Source organism: Myotis nattereri, assembly GCF_964212035.1.
Source record: "Myotis nattereri genome assembly, chromosome: 6".
Taxonomy (NCBI): Eukaryota; Metazoa; Chordata; class Mammalia; order Chiroptera; family Vespertilionidae; genus Myotis; species Myotis nattereri.
In genome coordinates, this window is record NC_138081.1 from 59412433 (window position 1) to 59433224 (window position 20792).

General features: G+C 42.2%; 1 protein-coding gene across 1 annotated transcript in view; it reads right to left on the reverse strand.

Moving 5' to 3' along the window:
* The window catches only part of POPDC1 (popeye domain cAMP effector 1), a gene marked incomplete at its 3' end in the record, with an annotated part of 29756 nt that extends 17756 nt beyond the window's left edge, over positions 1–12000 (reverse strand). Inside the window, exons 1-4 of the mRNA XM_081094804.1 lie at positions 11766–12000; positions 7716–7840; positions 5000–5187; positions 4219–4327 (exon numbers count right to left, since the gene is read on the reverse strand). Of these exons, the coding sequence (XP_080950930.1) occupies positions 4219–4327; positions 5000–5187; positions 7716–7840; positions 11766–11991 (648 nt within the window). The 5' untranslated portion in view covers positions 11992–12000. The remainder of the gene's footprint in view (positions 1–4218; positions 4328–4999; positions 5188–7715; positions 7841–11765) is intronic.
* Positions 12001–20792: the final 8792 nt, after the last annotated feature.

The following is a 20792-nucleotide window of genomic DNA, read 5'->3' on the forward strand; positions in this document are numbered from 1 at the left end:
TCACTTATTTTATATATGTACTAGAGGCCCAGTGTACTGAATTCATGCACCAGTGGGGTCCCTCAGCCTGGCCTGTGGGGATAGGGCCGAAACTGGCTCTCCAACATCCCCTGAGGGGTCCCAGATTGCAAGAAGGCACAAGCCAGGGCCGGGGAGGGACCACAGGAGGGCTTCAGAGCGTGTCCGGCCCATCTCACCCAGTCCTGATCGGCCAGACTGCAGCAACAAGCTAACCTACTGGGCGAAGCATCTGCCCCCTGGTGGTCAGTGCTCATCATAGCTATCGGTCCAATGGTTGAATGGTCACTTAGGCTTTTATATATATATATATATATATATATATATATATATATATATATATATGTTGTACTTTTAAACATTTAATGTGCATTTATATCTATCATATAAATGGATCCTCAAAACTGCCTTTAAGATAAAACAGGTTACATTCTCCCCTATTTTTCAGATGCCAAGTGAGAAGCAGCAAAAAACGTATTCATGAACACATGTTAACTAGTGGTGGAGTGAACACTTCCGACTTTCAGCCCAGGCATATTTTCCCACCAGGCCAACCCTACCCAGCATGTCCAATATTCATTCCCCACCACCACCCAATATTCTTCAAGATGGCCAAATGGAAAGTAATCAAGTGGCCATAAGGTAGGCTCACAGTCCACTGAAAGTCCCTCAGACAAAGACCAGCTAAGCACATGTCGTAAAGTTGATATTCTAGTGGAGGAAGCCAATAAGAAAAGATGTATGACAAAAAAATATAATATTTATAGGATGAGAAGTATAAGGTCAAGCTGGTCCTTGGGAGTTCCCAGAAACAGCAAGGGATTGGTAAGTAAATGCAAGGTGACTGTATAATACACTACACCAATTATTAGAGAAAGGTGAGCACCAGGTACTCACAGCGGCACAGCCAGGCACCTGAGTGCTGAAGAAAGGGTTTGGTGAGTTGAGATGCCTTCATTTTACAAAGATGTCATCCATGACTTTGGAAAATACAATGCATGTACAGTGAGACACGGAGTTAAAAAAGTAGTTGGAAATCATCAGGAGCAGAAATTGTATCTAGGTGATAGATAAGGCATTTAACTTCTTTCCAACCATTCTAATAACCTCATTTCCATGGAGGCAATGGTACTTATATGATACTATAATTTGCTTGGCAAATCCATTTCTTATTGATGGTTAAAAAACGCTTTAAACATGTTTAAATTACTATTAAATTTAAACTTAACAATAGTATTCGAATAATAAGCTACCACTGCAGTAAGTAGGAGTGACTTGCAAGTCCATAAGAGCAGGTATTAAGTCAGAAGTGGCTGGTTAGTGATTTCCTGTCACAACAGTCAAGTGAAACATACTTTAATGAGGGATTTTTATAAATCAATATTGAAATATTTAAAGCTTCTGTAAAGAAGTCACTTCTTGAGGCATTCAGGTATCCTCAGCAGAGCCATACTTGAGTTTTTGTGAAGAATTTTATTGAAGAAATAAAAGCAAACATGGCAAAGGAAGACCCGGAGTCATTTCTTTCTGGTAGAGTTCAACTAAAGCATTTACAGCCAGGTTTGGTGAGATTACCTCAAGGTCCTGGATCAGCCCCCGCAACCTTAGATTCCAAGCCACTCTACATCTCATACAATGAGAAGACCATACACAAGAACAAGGGTGTCTGAGGGAGTTGCCGAATGGGCTAGAACCGGAAACAGCAGTTTCACAGGAACTTTGGTCTGGAGCAGCCGCAAGTTCGGAATCTATTTCTCAGCTCTACCACTGTGTCTATCATCACAGTTACCCCCTGTCCCTGAACAACATTTGCCATGCAATCTCAAGGGACAGTCAAGTCCACCTGCCTTTCCTTCTTCCTTTCACCTTATTGTATAATTCATTAGCACCACTGCAAAAGAACAAACAGAAACAAACATGTAAAGGAAGTAGCTCCTTGTTAGAATACTTGTAACCAACTGTTCAGAGTTAGAGAAAAGTCAGATTAGCTGGTAAAGAGTATGGAGTGGAACAGTTACCACTGACAATTTCAAGTGTCCTCTGCCGTGGGCACAATTAGTAAGACGCTGGCCATGGGAACATGAGACATTTTTCATTTGGGAACTTGCTTCACGAAGAGGTGATGTACTCCTACACAGATGTGCAACAGCTATTTTTACTCTTGAGGAACTGCCAATGGGAACATTTTGTGCACAATCTCTCCGGAGGGCTCACTCTGATGGAGTCTGAACCAACTGTACAGGATACAAGTTGGATGATGCTGGAGTAACTGTTATCCATTAATCACTTAGGAAATGCTACCCCAGACTCTATGCAGAGAATAGCCGACTGGTGTTTGGAAAAGCTGAGTGCATACCCTTCACCCAGCTATGGTACCTCTATTTGGGTCATGTTCTGGGATCTTCACAGCAATCATCAGGAACATTTGTCAACTACCCAATTCCAGACCCCAAGAAGAAAGAGAACTGTAACTACTAGTAGGAATTCTTTTTTTTTGGTCAATTATAAATACAATAATTCGAAGTTCAGTAGAAATGGTAATGCATGTTGTATCCCGGGCCTCACAGGGAGACGTTTGCTTCTAGAAACGAAAAAGGTTCAGTTTCCAGCCTCTCTCCAAATCCCACTCTCTTCAGGATCCTGTGAGACTGTAAAAGCACTTGCCACTATACACTAAAAGAGAAATGGAAGCACCAGATAAAAGTCGGGCTTTGGAAAAAATTGTAAGGAGGTCAGAGGAAAGGAGGAGAGGAAAGAAGTGGCCCTGTTCTAGTTGTAAAGGTGGTGACTGACGATAACAACAGGAACATAAATCTCAGTGCACAGCTGACTCTCGCAAACACAAGATGAGAGCGTGAATTGGAGGAGCCCAGATATATAGCACTTGCTTTCTTCTGTAGCTTAAGCTCAACTGCTTGGGAACAGCATTGCAACCAGTTAGTGAACATGTCCAAGACCTTCTAGTAAGTGTACATCACTTTAACAAGTTGTCCTGTTATTCAAGCCAGTACTCAGGCAGGGTGGGAGCAGGGCATGGCTGAAACCATGCAAAAAACCTAAACTGTACGTCTATAACATCCTTTGGACTTTAATGAGGCATGAACTAGTTTCAGTCTTCTTGAAAATCATGCCGGGTTTTAAAAAATCCTCATCACAAGAGAAGAAATGTAATTATGTGTGGTGATGAATGTTAACTAGACTTGTTGGGGTGTTGTTTTGCAATATATACAAAGATTGAACCATTATGCTGTACACCTGAAACTAATATAATGTTATATTGCTGGGGTCCAACCCCAGCAGGTCCAGGGGTCCCCAAAGGTGTGGACGGAGTCAGCGAAGAAGGAACGACACAGAGGCAGCGTTCAGTTTATCAGCATGGTTGGGTTCTCTAGCCAAGTTCTGGTTTGGTTCTCCAGCGAAGTTCTGGTTAGGATCTCCAGCCAGGTTCTGTGTCCATGTTCTCTTGCTAGGTTCTCCAGCCAGGTTCTGTAGCCATGTTCCCTCGCTAGGTTCTCCAGCCAGGTTCTGTCCAGGTTCTCCAGCCAGGTTCAGTCACCAGGTTCTAGTCAGGTTCTCTTGCCATGTTCTATCCAGGTTCTGTAGCCAGATTCTGTCTCTAGGTTCTCCAGCCAGGTTCTCTTGCTAGGTTCTGTCTCTAGGTTCTGTGGCCAGTTTCTGTCCAGGATCTTTTGCCATGTTCTCTCCAGCGAAGTTCTTCTGTCTCTAGGTTCTGTGTAGGTTCTGTGTCTAGGTTCTGTCTTCTAAGTTCTGTCTCCTGTTGTCTTGTTACATCTGTATTTATACCAGTTGATTCAATCCTATCAATCTCTATTCCAAAGGTTAGGGTGTTTCTTATCTCCATTCCAGGGAGTAAAGATTATGTAGCTTAAGCATGATTGTTCGTAGTTAAAGTGATTAATTACCCGCCTGGCACTTAGTTAAGGGGTTTTATTCCCTCCCTAACTTCAGGGGAAAATCCCTACCTGGGGAAACAACCTTTCTCAGAGAGGTGTCCTTGGTTAAAACACATAGTGCCAAGAAGGTGAGCAAACATATTAAGAACAGTATGCCATATATGCCAGGTCCCTTGAAACAGCAAGGATGGACCGGCTCCTGGCATTATATGTCAACTATACCTCAATTTAAAATAAATTGATAAAGTAAATAAATATCCTCAAAAATCCCCATGCCAAAACATACCTGGAATTTTTCACCTTTGTGCATCTGAGTTGATCTAAATTCAGGAGAATCTATAAAGGCACAGGGGTAAATGTTATGCAGAAAATGTCCTCGATAGGAGACCTTCATTCTGATAACAGAAATTAATGTTAATAAATGCATAATATCTCACAAAATAACATGACAATCCTTAAAATCTCCATAATCTTATGGGTTTTGAGTTTATACTAAGGTTTTAAAGACTCCACAGATGACTGACATAATTAAAAGTACTTCCCAAAGACAAGTATTTATTTCAAAATAAATTTCACCAACAATAAAAAAAAGAAGACAAGTTCTATGTGCTTTCCAATGGCTACCATCGCTCTTATACCTACAGTGACCATACTCAAACTCAGGAACTTTCGAGAGAGAAAGGGTGGTATTAGCTATTATTCCAGAACAATATACACTAGGCTCTTCCTAGAAGGCTGAGATTCCTAGAAGTTATATTTGTGATAAAAAACAATCACCTCTGAAACATGCACAAGCTTCTTGAACTTTAAACCTACTTCAATTTTGATTCATTAACTTTAAATAAAAGCTAAAAAAAGATGAACAACGTTCACAACTGAAAGTCCGGACACCAGCAAGGGTGAGAGCAGCCAATTCCAGGTAACTAACAGGTCACTCGGTAGCGTTCCAAAATGCAGCCGTGAAATGCAAGTTCCCCACCAACAAAGTCTGCCCCCGCTTCCTCCATTATCTGACCACATCCCCTTCCATTCACTCCCTACCGAGGGGCCATGAGAAGATCACTTACCTTCCCTTCAGGAGAATACTCAGACGGTCGTCGACTGAGGTTTTATCCTCTGCAGCATAAGTCTGGCCCTTTGTCAAGGTTTGGATCATACAAAACTGTCCAGTTAATCTTCTGAACAAATCTGGAGGCACTAGGAGTGGTTCAAACAATCGCCGGTAGACGCCGTTGAGCTCCTTTTCAATCTTGACCTGAAATGCAGCCAGGACAGATGCTGTACTAATGCAGCGATATCGAAACAGTGGCTTCTGTGGTCCAAGTACCTTTCTGAGAATAAATTTGTAACGCAGACCCTCACCGTTCCGTATTTCAGTCAGTGGAATCTCACACAGTGAATAAGTGATGATATGAGTTTAGATGCTAAAAGGGCATTTTTGCAGAGAGCATATGGAGAAGATTTGCACTATTGATCACACCTCTCCCTAGCTGCTGCTATAAAGCAACCGTGGAGGTTGTGAATGTTATTACAGCATTCACCTTCCCAATCTTAGCATTTTCTATAAACAACACATTTCATTTTTAGAACAATATTATTTCACAGAAATTACACTAACTTTGAAATATGTAGCAGAAAATAAACAATAGAAATCAATGTAAAAACACATTTATGAAAATACATACAGTAGGTGTTTTACCTACATGTAATTATCATTTAATGCATCGATACAGGAAGGCGATCACCCACAAATGCAAACATTGCTTCTCATTCATTCATTCTGAAGCAAAGTGAAGAGTGTAAAAGGGTTTCAGAGTAACAGTTTTAAGCTAAGCTAAAATAAAATCTGTAGAATAGAGAACCCACTGGTGAGTAAGGCTAGCTACTGGAGAAAGAGAAAAGCAAAATGACCCAACTGCCTCTGTTGGGAGACAACCAAGGCCCAGGTCACACCCATCTTTGGGCCCAGCATTAGTCTGGGAAAACTAGAGTGCATGTCAGTGAACTTTGGGGTTCAAATGATCATCCATCCCAATAAAACCTATGGCAGTCACACTATGAAGCTTATGCATCCAGATGAGTACCTGTCCTGCTGTTTAACTGCAATGAAGAACCAGCATTTATATTTTTCAAAAAAGGAGGTTTATCATCCAAGAAAAAAACAAAAGCACAGATACTAAGTGATTTACTCATTGGGAGCGGCCATCACATCAGCAACTTCTGAACCTTATGTTCAAAACTTGGGTTGCAGCAAATTCTTAAATTCAGAAACTGTAATCCTCATTACTGTAATCCTCTGGAGTGCTCATATGTGTTTAAAATAACTTATTCACATATATGTCCCACTTCCAGTACATACACTAGCCAGAGTAGCACAGTAATGAACATATGAACTGAAAAGTCTACTGACGCATATTCGAAGCCTGCATGTCTTAGCCCAAGCCCCAGTTCCTTCATGAAGCCCCCTCAATTGTTCTCTTTGGAAGCATCCAGTCATCAAATGTTTTTTGAGCACCTACTATGTGCCAATCATGGTTGATAGGAACAGGGAATACAACAATAAGTGTAGCAGATAATATTATTATTCCCAACTATTTACTGCTCTTACCACTTGTAAGAGTATTATACATCCCCTAACCCCATCCTACCCCCACATTATCAGGCATAACCATGTCACTTGCTTTGGCCAATAAAATGTGAACAGAATTGACATATACCCCTTTGGAGCAGAAATTTTAAGAGACAATGGGTCTCTTGAACTTCTCTCTCTGCTATGAGAATGCATGTGCAAGCAGAACCTGCTGCTCCAGCAGAGACTCCGAAATGAAGAAGACACATAGAACAGAGTCATGGCTGACACACAGCTGCCAGAGTCCACATATAAGGTAGGTGAGAAAAAACCTGTTGCTGGTGTATATCACTGGGACTTTCAGGTTGTTTATTATACAGCATAATCTAGAGAAAAGTAATGTACTGGGGAAAACAGACTGGGCTATAATCTCATGGAATGTCTATTATATATATCATCTGTAAATTCCCAGGAATTGTCTTGTTTTCTAACAGTTTTCTACACACATCTGGCCTTGAACATAAGATTAGGGCAAGGGCAAGCACTGTATTTTTTACTTTACTGAGTATTTGCATGTGCTTTGCACAGTCAGTAAATAAGTATGGAGTGAATTCTAGGAGCTTTGCTGCTTTCCTGTTCTATGTACACCTTTTTGTTCTTGATATAACCAAGGAAACACAGCAAGATAAATCAGAATTGAAAAGAAGTTAAATCCTAGTGTTTTGATGACAACTCACCAAAAGTGGTGATATCCTTAAATGAATATTTTGAGCATAATAAAAAATATAGTCATTATATTTAAAAACTAGCATGAAAAAAAATAGCATGAGATATTTGTGAATCGCTAATATGTTTATTGAAGTTGCCTATACATAATTTTATAAATAGGCAAAGATATTCCCAAGTAACATCTGAATATCAATACACAAAAGAAATAATGAAGTTATACGATGAAAAAAGAGAGAATGTTATCATGTTGTCTCATGTCTAAACTGCCCTAATGATTTAAAAAACTTAAACAGCCTATCTGTAGAACACATTTCACGGTATTCAAATGTTTCACTTTCAGGCATTTACATAAAGAGTAAGTCTCATCCGGAATGATACTGAAGGGACTAACGATGTTCGATGCTTGTTCTCAAGTCTGAACAAAGTGCTCTAAAAGCTTTTAAGCTTTAAAATCTCTTCCTTGCTAATTAATTTTTAGTAATTACCGGTCTTTTCTTGAACAAAAGATATGAAAGATGCAACACATTGACACCGAGGAACACTGAGTTCCAGATCACGATATCCAAGGCACATCGGTAGAGTGTGGCCCACATGATGTAGAAGGAGCATCCTGTCGAATAACAAAATTAAATATGTTACATGTTTAGAACAGCGTTAGCATGAAGCTTAATAAAGTATAAAATAAACCAAACACATCCTAGAAATACCTAAGCCAAACATCACATTTTCATTTTTTTGGTCTGATTATCAAAAAAGAAAAACGTGCTTTGTTGCAGAAAATTTGTAAAGTTAGAAAATATTTTTTTAAACCTGTAATTCTAATAGAGAAAACCACTAGTGATATTTAATACTTCTTTACAGTGTTTATGCATTGTTACCTGATGGCAGAACTACCATATATAATTTTAAAACATCTCTGTCACTTATTGCAGCAATTTTCCCATTATATTAGAAGTCTTTGAGTACATGGGTGGGTGTTTTTTTGGCAGGTGAATCAAATTATTTTTAAGATACATAATTAAAATATTCAAAATAAGTCTATTATAATTCTCATCTACGACCAAACAACTGAATGACCAGTTGACCGGTCACTATGATGTGCACTGACCACCAGGGGCAGACGCTCAATGCAGGAGCTGCCCCCTGGTGGTCAGTGTGCTCCTACAGCCAACCTCCCGTGGCCAGCCAACCTCCTGTGGTCCTTCTCCCCCTCCACCCGCCTGCCAGCCAGCCCCAATCGGGACTGGGTGAGATGGCCCCAATTGCCAGCCAGGCCAAGGGACCCCCACCTGTGCACAAATTCGTGCACCAGGCCTCTAGTCTATAATAATAAAAGCGTAACATGCTAATTAGACTGGACAGCCAAACAACCTTCCAGATGTCATTCCGACGTCCTTCTGGACAAAGCTGTAGCGGCAGGGACTGAGGCAGAGGCGGTTAGGAGCCATCAGGCACGCAGGTGAGCAGTTAGGGGCAATCAGGCAGGCAGAGCAGTTAAGGACAATGAGGCAGGCAGGCAGAGTGGTAAGGGGCGATCAGACAGGCAGGCCCGGATCGGGCCTAAACTGGCAGTTGGACATCCCCTGAGGGATCCTAGATTGTGAGAGGGTGCAGGCCAGGCTGAGGAACGCGCCCCGCCCCGCCCCCCCCCACACACACCCGTGCACGAATTTTGTGTACCGGGCCTCTAGTTTATTCATATTAGTGTAAGCAGCAGTTTGGATTACAGAAAGCTACTGATTGTTTTACGAGTTTATTATCACTAACCTATGGACAATAAATAAAATACAAAGCATGTCCTCTGAATTTTTCCAAGAGGAAAATAATTGCTAGTATTTGGTTAGTCCTTTGGAGTTAGAATTATCTTTATAGATACATTTATTTTACTTAATTATCATAGCAACCTTTTGAGATAAGGTTTATTACAATTTTATTTAATTTTAGAGATGAGGTAGCATATGTAGTTTTTAATGACTGTAACTGATTAGATCATCATTTATTCAACCACCTCCTTATTGGTGGACAGATGAAATTTGTTTGAGGTATAATTATTTTTTAAATATATTTTATTGATTTTTTACAGAGAGGAAGGGAGAGGGATAGAGAGTTAGAAACATCGATGAAAGAGAAACGGATGTGCCTGCAACCAAGGTACATGCCTTTGACCGGAATCGAACCTGGGACCCTTCAGTCCACAGGCCGATGCTCTAGCCACTGAGCCAAACCAGGTAGGGCTGAGGTATAATTTTTGATAAGTAGCCAAAACATCTTTATATGTAAAAATTGATCTGTTTTTGTGACTGTTTGCTTAGGGGTAGATTATCTGACAGTAAGTCATGGGAATGAACTTCATAGCTTTTGGTGACATTGAAGAATTGTTTTCCTAAAGGTTTCTAAAATTTATAATCCTACTAGTTGGGAATGTTAAGTATCAAAGTGTCAATATTATAAAATTTGAAAACCCTTAATTTGATAGTGAGGAATTTTGTATAGTTTGTACAATTATATTTTGCATTTTCATAATTTCTGGTGAGTTTGAATATTTTACCCATCTGAATATCTTTTCACCATTTGGTGGTTATCCATTCACCTATGAGAACCTTCCTAGTTTTCCTTATCGAGTCTCTTACTTTAAATCAAATATCAATAGCTTCTTTTGATTAATTTTATGGTGAGAGCATCAACAAATATCTTTTTAATTTAAAATAAAATAACCAATATTATACAAATATATCAATGACACACACATAAAAACTAACCTCCCATGTTAAAAAGTTATTCATTTGCAATTTCTTTTCATCAGAATAATTTGGGGCATCTAAATAACAGCATGACATGTAAAACTTTAAATGTTCTTTAAATATTTCATAGCTAAATTTGAGAAAATGTAAACTATTACTTAAATGAGACAGGATAACCTAATGGGAGGGCTGGCTGGAAAGATGGACCTGAATTACAGTCCTGGTTAGGCCACTATCTCCCAGCCTTAGTTTTGATGAGTCATTTAACTTCTCCAGGCCTGTTTCTTCATTTGTAAGGTGTTCAATTATCTCCTTAGTCCACCTCCAAAACTCTGTCTTCAAATTCATTTTTTGCTTTTGATTTTTATAAGGTATGTTATTTGTTTTTTCTATTCAACACTCTGCTTTCCTGCTGCAATCCCTATCTTACTCAGAGGTAACACAGACAAGGAAGTCCCATAAGCCACCTTCTAGATACCTTTCCATTCTAGCTCATTGGCCATCCCATGCCATATTTCATATATTTGAGGTACAATGAGCTAGTGCTCATTCTCCCTAAATATGCCTTCTCCCCTGTGCCTGTTACCTGGATACCACACACTCACACTCAAAGGAATCCTGCTCATCCAAAAGCCAGCTCCTACGTCATTTCCTCAGTGAGACCTTGCTCCACCATCATGCTAAGCCTATCACTCTCTCCATTTCTCCTTGGCACTGGGCACCCCTCTATCACATATGGCCACCCATCTGTTCTCTGGCCCCCAAAGAGTGTCTTTCTCAAGAAGGGAGACTGCCTTCTTTAATCTTTGTCTGACAAATTACAGGTGCTCAAAAATGCACATGAATAAATGAATCATTAGGGAAATAATCACAGAGAGTAATCTGTCAAAAATCACTGGCTAAACCCTAGCCTGTGTGGCTCAGTGGATAAAGCATTGACCTGGACTGAAGGGTGCCAGGTTCGATTCTGGTCAAGGGCACATGCCTGGGTTGTGGGCTCGATCCCCAGTGTGGGGCCTGCAGAAGGCAGCCAATCAATGCTTCTCTCTCATCATTGATATTTCTATCTCTTTCTCCCTCTCCCTTCCTCTCTGAAATCAATAAAAACATGTAAAAAAAAAATGAATCACTGGCTAAAATAGTAAATTCAATTGTTTTAATATTTTGATATGAATCAATTTAATCTGCTTCATCAGGATTACTGGAGTCCGTCATAAAAATTTTATTTAAACTACTGTGTCTGGGAATTGCTCTTGTTCCTAATGTTGCTTCCTGCCCATAGCAAGTATATGCCTATTCAAATAATATTGAAGACTATCTAGTACTTACTGTGCCAAGCACTACTGTAAGTCAAATGTGTACACACACACAGAGACACACACATACTCACAATAACCCTAGGAGGAGGTATTATTTTTACCCTACTGGACTCATGTGGAAACTGAAGTATAGAGAGGTTAAATCACTTGCTCCAGTTACACAGTTAGCAAGTGCTGGAACCAGGGTTCAAATCATAAAATCTGGCTCCAAAATTCACACTCTTACACAGGAATGGATTTTCTGATATCTGGGAAATCTAAAGAACAGATGAAAACATACAAAGGATTACCTAAAATAAGGGTATGGCTTATAAAAGGCCTATGTTCTAAGTTACTTGATACACTGCTAAGTCAATAACAAAGTCATATTTTTGGTATGATATCGACCTGACAGGAAATTCTCTAAAGCTCCCAGTGCAAAACCCCTCAGGTGCCAGTTACAGAAGCTACATAAAATCTCAGTCAGGTTTCTTACCTATAGCTAACATCCCCCTAAGAAGTATCATATGGAGGTGAAGAGTAGTTGGAATAACCAACCCAATTGCAAAAAAAACATTTGCTACATGAAAAACTAGATGATGTATTTCTCTCCAGTTTTCACAGGTGGTCTCATTGGAAGGCACAGGTATAATACTTTCTAACTTAGATGTAAAATCTATTGCAGGTGATTCTGCCAATGGGCTGGACTCAGTATAATTCATCTTGAAAATTCCTGTAAAAACAAACAAAAGGACAATCATAAAAATGGTGGCTGTACGTATCACCCCGATAGGTGTTATAACAAAATTATTTCTGTGGACCAAATGTTGGTAAATAGACTTCTCTGGTGTTTGTGAATTGGACAGATCCAGGTCCCAATCCAAGCTCTGTTACATGCTAAATCCTTATCTATTAAATGATGATAATAATTCCTCATTTGACTTTAAGACTAACATTTGACTTTACCATAAGTGAAATAAAATACATAAAATATTTAGCATGGTGCACAACTATTCTCTGATATCCTATCTAATAAAGAGGGAATATGCAAATTGACCATCATGTCATTACAAAGATGATGGCACCCATAGCCATAGGATGGCAGCGCCCAGTCCCCTCAGCCCTGCCGGGGGGGGGGGGGGTGGTGGTGGGAGAGGTGGCAGGCACAAGGAGCGGCCGGACCCGCCCTCAGGCAGAGTCCCACAGTCCTTTCAGCCCAGACAGTGTGGCCAGACCTGCCCTCAGTCCCCCAGCTGCCCAGGGTCAGCCCGAGGCGCAGGCAAGCCTTGGATGGCAGCTGCTCAGCCGCCCAGGGTCGCCCGGGTCTCAGGTAACCAGGGCCAGCCAAGCCTTGCGCTGCTGGCAGTGGCAGCAGCAGAGGTGTGATGGGGCGTCGCCTTCTCCTGATCGCTGGGTTGCTTCCCGGACTGTGAGAGGGGGCAGGCTGGGCTGAGGGACCCCCCACTCCAGTGCATGAATTTTCATGCACTGGACCTCTAGTTTATCCTTTCTAATAAAAGAGTAATATGTAAACTAACCATCACTCTGTGACAAAGATGGCGGTGCCATAGTGGCCGGGGCAGGATGCCGGCAACGTGAGCCCAGCGTCTGCGGCCTGGCCCCATGGAGGGAGGGGAGGGGCCCCAGCCAAATGGAGGGAGGGGAGAGACCTCAGGCTGGGGTGAGGGACGCTGGTGTTATTGCAGGCCGGGCTGAAGGACCCCCCCACCCCCACCCCTCCCGTGCATGAATTCCATGTACCGGGCCTCTAGTATATATATATATGTATATGTATCTGTAATATACATATCTGTATATACACATACATGATGGTGAAGGAGAGAGGGATGGTGGAATTAGCTAGTCTGAAAGATAATCACCAATGTGCACTCACTACAGCAATTATAAAGTTATTTAGTATAGTCTTCTATAACATTTCCAATAGTGACACTAAATCTAAAAACAGGAACAATAACTGGAATAACTTATTTTTTTAATACTTTGAAAAAACTAATACCCTCATTTTTAAATATGAAGGCTTAGGATATTTAGAAGGCTCTATTTTTATATTGTGAAATAATTGTATAATATATATGTGTATATATATATTATATATATATATGTATAATATACATATATATATACACACATTCTACATTAGCATATATGTACATAATGAATATATTACTATAATCTTTATGTATACACAGAAAATTATAACATTTACTCCATCTTTTAGTGTCTAATTTAAATCTCTATTTTCTTTCTCATAAAAATCCTAGTTGGTTGCATCTCACAAATTGAAAAGTAGCAAACTTCCATTTTACTTATATGTAGGACATGACTATACATTTAACTATTTAATATTAAAATCTGTGGTGAATACATTTCAAAGAATAAGTATTTTACACAAAGTGGCACTACTTTCTGACCATATTACCTGTCCTCCATCTCTGATATTTAAACAGTCTTTCTATTATTAAGTATACAAATTGGTCCCTGACAAAAACTATGCAGATTTACAGAATAGGTGAATTATTCTGTTTCAAGAAAAGAATTCCAAATGGGAACTGAAAATACCTTTAATTTAAAATATGTATTCTTTCCAAATAAGGTCATGCAGTTAACCATATTTTTCCATTCTTTTTTTTTTTGTCATACTAAAGTAAAGGTTTTAGGTGGGAAAATAATTGGTACAGGTTGGGCATTTTGAAAATATGTTATTAGACAAATGTATAAGAATTTCACATCTCTTAAGATGATTAAAGAACATACACACAAACTTACAAATTGTGAATGAAGTGATCAAGTCATTTAAAGATCTCTTCACATAATTCTGAAATAGCTAATACAAGATTAATAGTTGACTTAGTATTGATTTTCTGCAAAAAGAAAAGAAATGACAAAAATTCAACTACTTTCCAAATGTTGGAATCAATAAAAATAGAAGCCTATTAGGATAGGGGACATCATTATTTTAGTAACTCTACCTACACAAAGTTTGCTTTCACTGGGAATCAAATCAGAATTAACCTCATAATTTCTGCAGGAGGGAGAGTGATTCACTCATAAACTACTGTCTATGTCAGCTTATGTGTTAGCATTACGTAAGCTAATAATAACTACCATTTCTATTGTACCTTAGAAGGTGCTTTCACTCCCTTTGTCCTATTTGTTCTTCTAACTACCCTATGTTCTCCATGAGGCAGAGTCAATGACATATTCATCTATGTAGAGAATGCCAGAGGTGAATGCCATACGGAAGGAACACAAACAATGAGGAACACAGTTAGAAATCAGTTTTCAGTCTCCCCAAACCTCAACAGTAAAGACGGGAGAATGGTTACCCTTCCTAAGGTTGAGAATCAGAGTCCTTGAACAGAGGCAGCTGGACTAGAGGTCTCAAACCTCTTCAAATTACGTGGCCTGTGCCTCTAATACACATTTATATAATAAGTTAATTAATACACCCCCCACACACACACACACATACATTCACCTGATTATACTTGTATTACCAACTAATTCACTGCAGTACGAAAAGTACCAATTTTTGGTCCAAGAGAAATGATAGGAAAACTACAATCTACTGACTGAAGAACCGGGAGATAATAATATAAATTTTTTAAAGTTGAGATCATCTTATAACATATTTTGATGCACTACACCTTATTAGAGATATATATACACAGTTCATACCTTTAAGTTTCTATATGTATTTATCATACATTATAAATAATTTTACTTGCATATTTATTGTCTATTTGTCTATATATATTTATCTATGTCTATTTTGATATGTCTATTACCTATTGTCAATAAATATTGATAGGATCTTGCTGATTTCAGCTTCCTTTGATCTATATTAGTGGATTTAAATGGTTTACACCGAACTATCCTAATACCGAGAATGAGTGGGTCTAATGAGGCAGATGAGTATGGTAAACTTTGATTCATTTTGATTAAATTAATAAAACTTCTTTCTTCTATTTGTTCTAGGAGTCCCAATTCCTAAAATTACTGGTTCTAGTAAAGTCCTGTTTATCTATTGGTTTTCAAAAAGGTGTTTGCAAGCTAAATAGCTCAATGGTGAAACTAACTCTAACCCATCACCAAACTACAAAAACGAAAGATAACAGCAAGGAGCAAAAGTCGTGCTAGTATACTTATTCAATTCACTCTGTAATTCCAACGGACCCTTTGCGCATCTTCGGAATCCCAAGGGGCATTATGTCGCTAAGAGTCTTTCCACTCTTAAAAACAAGCAATTCCTGTGACTTGTGTGGCCAACAACCGGTTTCCCAACGCCTGGTTAACGAGGGCACGGGGGTAGGGGGCAGGTGGGGTGGTAGAGGTGGCGAGGATCTCGGGTTCCCGAGCCATCTGCTCACCTGGTTCCTGAAAGAAGGGGTCGGTGTCCCCTGTTCTCCTGGATCCCGAGCTCGCGGACTACAAGGGATGCGCCCTGAGCGCGTTGCTCCTCACACTCCCAGCTCCGGGCCGGCGGCGACACAGTGCACCTTCTCGGTGCAGGACCCGGCGGCCCTACAGGGGGCGAGGAGGAGCCGCCGTGGGTTCAGGGGCAGGAAACCCCGGGACCCCAGCGGGGTGAGCCGAGGCCGAGCTCCCCAAGGATCTGCCGGAGGCAGAGCGCGGGAACCGGCACCCGATGGGGCCCGAGCGCCCGGGGACGCTGGCGCTCCCAAACCCGAGTAGCGGCTTCGAGGGACCGGGAAGCCCCCGAGAGGGCGCGGCCCGCGAGGAGCAGGCGGGGCGCCGGGGCCCGCAAAGTTGCTCCCAGGGGAGCAGGGATCCAACTTTCGCTTCCCGATTTAGCCCGGGAGCGCGAGGCTGCAAATAGCCGGGCTCCGGGCGTCAGCGGCGCCTCGCTCCTTACCTGGCTCGTCCCTGGCACCGAGCCTGGGCGGCGCTGGCCAAAGTTTGGAGCAGCGAGCGGCGGGGCGCGGGGGACACCGGCGCGGCGGCCCGACGGGCGCCCGGACGCCCAAGCCTCGGAGGTTCGGCGGGTCCGGAGGCTGCTCGGCGCGCGTCGGGTCCCCGCGCCCGCAGCCGCTCGGACTAAAATAGGCAGCGGGCGGCGGCGGCCGGGGCTGGGGCCGCACCGCGCACGCGCCCGGCGCCCCACGGCGGGCGGAGCCCCCGCCCTCCACCCGGCTCCCCTCCCGGCTCCTCCAACTCGCGGCCGCGGCGGCAGCGCCGTGGTCACTTTGAAACACCCGCTTCTTTCTGCCCCTGTTCCCTCTCCACCGCTCGATTCTGCCCTTGTTTGGTCATGAGCGTGGGTGCGGGCGGCATCGTGGACCGGCGGCGGCGTCGCTCATCCCCCCGGGATATACCTCGAGCAGCAGAGTCCCGCAGGGAGAGAGGAGAGGAGGAGAAATGAGCACTGGCGTCTTCGTTTCCCCTGCAAAGTCGAACGACCCCCGCGCCTAACTCCTCTCCGGGACAGTCGCCCGCTGCTCAGCACCGGCGGCGGAGGCTGGCGGTTTGGTTCACTTGGACTCAGGACACCGCCCTCGGGGACCGGCCAGGGGCCGGACCCAGCCAGCCCTGCTGCTGCGGGTGCCACGAGGGAGAGACTTTTGACGAGACCCATCCACTGTTTTGTTTTCAAAGGAGAGCATTTACCCGAAATTTGCATTCCCTTGGCGGGGCAGGGCCCTCTCTTGTTAGCGAAGCTCCACCGAATAGGCCACGTAAATTTGGTCGAGTTGGGACCTTAAATTGGAAAACAAGATGTGAAAGTACGCTCCAATCAACCTTTACTGTTTGTAGAGGACAGCCATGTGGGTAAGAAATGCAGGGCAAATGAATGAAAAGTTGGCATGAGGGGGAGGGCTGGACGACTAAAGAGGAAGGTTAGATGGGCATTCACAGTTCCCACCCAAGTGTCCCATTTATGGGATAGAATTTGTGCCTATTATTAGCGTCTGGGGTCCCTCGTGGGTGCCAAACATGATCTAAATGTACAAAGCACTACAGTTACATTATAAAGTGAGTACCTGGAGTGCCACGCCTCATCAGTGAAGGGGCAGTTCAGCATTCTAGATCATAGGGGGTAGTGCCAGCTGGACAGACCAGGTGTGAATCCTGCCTCTGCTACAGCCAACTGTGACCTTGGCTTTTCTGTGCCTCAGTTTCTTCTTCTGTACTGTGGGGCTGGTAATTTTCAAGGCTACTTCTTAAGTCTGTTTCTTTCTAGATGCTCTGCCAGCCATTATAGTTGCTACCAATAGACACACTGTAGGATGTGGATGTAATAACAAATGTGCCCAAAGATTTTGCAGGGATATTCATTGGAGGGTGACATTCAATGAGTACTTGAAACAACCTAAATTCTAACCGTAGGGGACGGAGTAAATTATAGGACATCCAAGCAATCTTGTTATAAGCAGCCATTTAAACTAATTTATAGTAAGATAATAAAGGCATAATAATGTCTATTAATTAGATAGGAGATGGGTCAGCAAACTATGGCCCTAAAACCCAGCCTACTGCCCATATTTGTACAAACTCTGAGCTAAAAGTGTTTACATTTTTTAATGGTTGAAAAAATCAAAAGATGAATATTTCATGACAAGTGAAAATTATATGAAATTCAAAATCAGTGACCGTAAAGTTTAATTGGAACCAGCCACCTCATTCATTTACAGCTGCTTTTGTCCTACAAAGGCATCATTGAGGGGTTGCAACAGAAACCATATGACCCTGCAAAGCCTTAAATATTTATTTGACCCTTCACTGAACAATTTTACTGACTCTGATTTAGAGTGCCAGGCACTGTTATAAGCGATTAAGGTCTATTAAGCCATTGAATCTTCACAATGGGCCCTATGAAGAAGCAGTTAATGTTTTGATCTCCATCTTATAGATGGAAAACTGAAATAACAGAGAGGTTGCGTAGCCTGCTCAGGATTACACAGCTGAGCCAGGATGTGAACCAGACAGCCTAGTTTCAAAGCTCGGACTCTCCTTCACTACACAGTTTCTGCCACCTTCTAACTCTAGCTATATACTGTCTCCCATGGAAAGATGTTAAACAGAAACAGTAAGTGACAAGGGTGTGTAGAATGTTACAAACCATCCAGGATGGAAAGATTCTCAGCACTATTTGAAAACGAATATGATGCAAGGAGGTAACTTGCACCGAAGGATAGAATGAAAAGGACAAAATATAGGGCAGCCTGTCTTCTCTGCATAACTCTGGCTAGCACATCTTAGATTGACATAAACAGTTATTTCTGCCTTTATTTCTTCATGGGGCATCCTAGTGTGCTTTTATGATTTGGGCAAAAAAAAAAAAATGATGAGATTTCAGAATTCAGATAGAATAAATTTTGTGAGAATAAAACAAGACTTGAGGCCCCGGGTGGGGGGTAGGGGTGGGGTGGAGAGGTGGGGGGGGGGGGGTCATTGACTTTAAAAGTATGTAGCATTATCTTTCTTATCTATATCTGCCCCTGGTTTATGTCAGTGTAGACTTTCTTTCAACTGTTACTCCTAATTGCATGGAGACCATAGCTTCTTCTGATAGGGTCTCATGGCAGACAGTTCTGATAAAACATGGATTATTAACCAATGATTTAACTAGATTATTTCTGTACTAAATTCCTCTCCATAAATGTTATATTACTGTTTTCACTGACCAGTTTGACAGCTAACCTCATTGACTATTCAAATTTTTTTCTTTTAAAAAATAATTAATATATTTTGTTTTGTTAGAGCAGTTTCAGGTTTGCAGATTATTAAGCAGTTAGTGTAGAACATTCCCTCTCTCCCCTGCTTACAGTTTCCCTTTGCATTAGTGTAATGCATTTGTCACATTGTTGAACAAATATTTAATGGATTATTATGAACAAGAGTTTACATTAGGGCTCATCTTTGTGTTGTACAGTCCTATGGGTTTTGCCAAATATATAATGTCATATATCCACCTATGACATAATAAGAAATATGTATTTGGTCTCTTTTCTCAGTTCCTGACACAGAGCTCCTAGAACCCTTGAAATTTCCTGAGAGATAGGGTTGATAAGAACATCTTTTATTCTAATATTTAGTCATTGACCTCCCAGTTCCTGACACAGCCTCCTAAATCTTCGTAATTGTCTGAGTGATATGGGTGATAAGAGCATTTGCATAGAGCTCCTAAATCCCTTGGAATTGCTGCATGATGGGAGTGCCTTTTGTTCTAATGGCAGGACTTTAGGTGGGCTCCAGGATAGCTTCAAGATGGGTCCTGGCCACCAGAAAGACCAAGCTGTGACTACAAGGTTGGAACTCTCAGCCCCATGCTCTGTCCTCTGGAAAGGGCGGAGGGGCTGGACACTGAGTTAATAATTGATCATAAGTCTGTGAAAAAGCTTCCACAAAAATCCCTAAACTAAGGGGTTCAGAGAGCTTCCGAGTTGGTTAACACAGATAAGTGCTGGGAGGGTGGTGCACCCCAACTCCACAGGAACAAAGCTCCTGCACTCAGGAACCTCTGGACCTCGCCCTATGTACCTCTTCATCTGGCTGATCATTTGTATCCTTTATTATATCCTTTACCAGAGGCCCAATGCATGAAAATTTGTGCAAGAGTAGGCCTTCCTTCCCCCAGCTACCAGCACTGGCTTCCCTCCAGCACCCGGGACAAGGGCTGCTTCCCTCCTACAGCCGCTGGCAGGCACCCGGTACCCGGGCTTCCCTCCTCTAGCCGTCCGCAGGCACCCAGGACTCGGGCTGGCTTCTCTCCAGCACCGGCTTCGTCAGGAAGGACGTCCAGAATGACATCCAGAAGATGTCTGGTCTAATTAGCATATTACCCTTTTATTATTATAGATAACTAGAGGCCCGGTGCACAAAAATTTGTGCACTGGGGGAGGGGGCGTCCCCTCAGCCCGGCCTGTGCCCATTCACAGTCCAGAACCCCTTGGGGGATGTCCACCTGTCGACTTAGGCCCACTCCCTGGGGGATAAGGCCTAAGCTTGCAGTCAGACATCCTTCTGGCAGCCAGGGAGCCCTCGGGGGATGTCCGACTAAAGGCTTAGGCCCCCAAGGGATCAGGTCAAAACCGTTAGTTAGTTCTTAGTGCTGCCACGGAGATGGGAGAGGCTCCTGCCATCACCACTGCGCTCACCAGCCATGAGCCAGCTTCTGGTTGAGTGGCACTCCCCATATGGAAGTGCACTGGCCACCAGGAGGCAGCTCCTGCATTGGGTGTCTGCCCCTTGGTGGCCAGTGCGCATCATAGCAACCGGTCATTCTGCCATTCAGTCAATGTGCATATTAGCCTTTTATTATTATTATAGAGAATGTCCCTATTTCCCCCCTTTTGCCCCCTCTACCCAGCTCGTGCCCCCCACTCTCTCTGGCCATCACCATACTGTTGTCTGTGTCCATGGGTTGTGCAAATATTTTCCTTGGCTAATCCCTTCTTTAAATTCACTTCTTTAAATTTTTATTTTCAGATAAGTGCTTATAACTGCACTATTATATATTTTCTATTATATCATTTAGAAT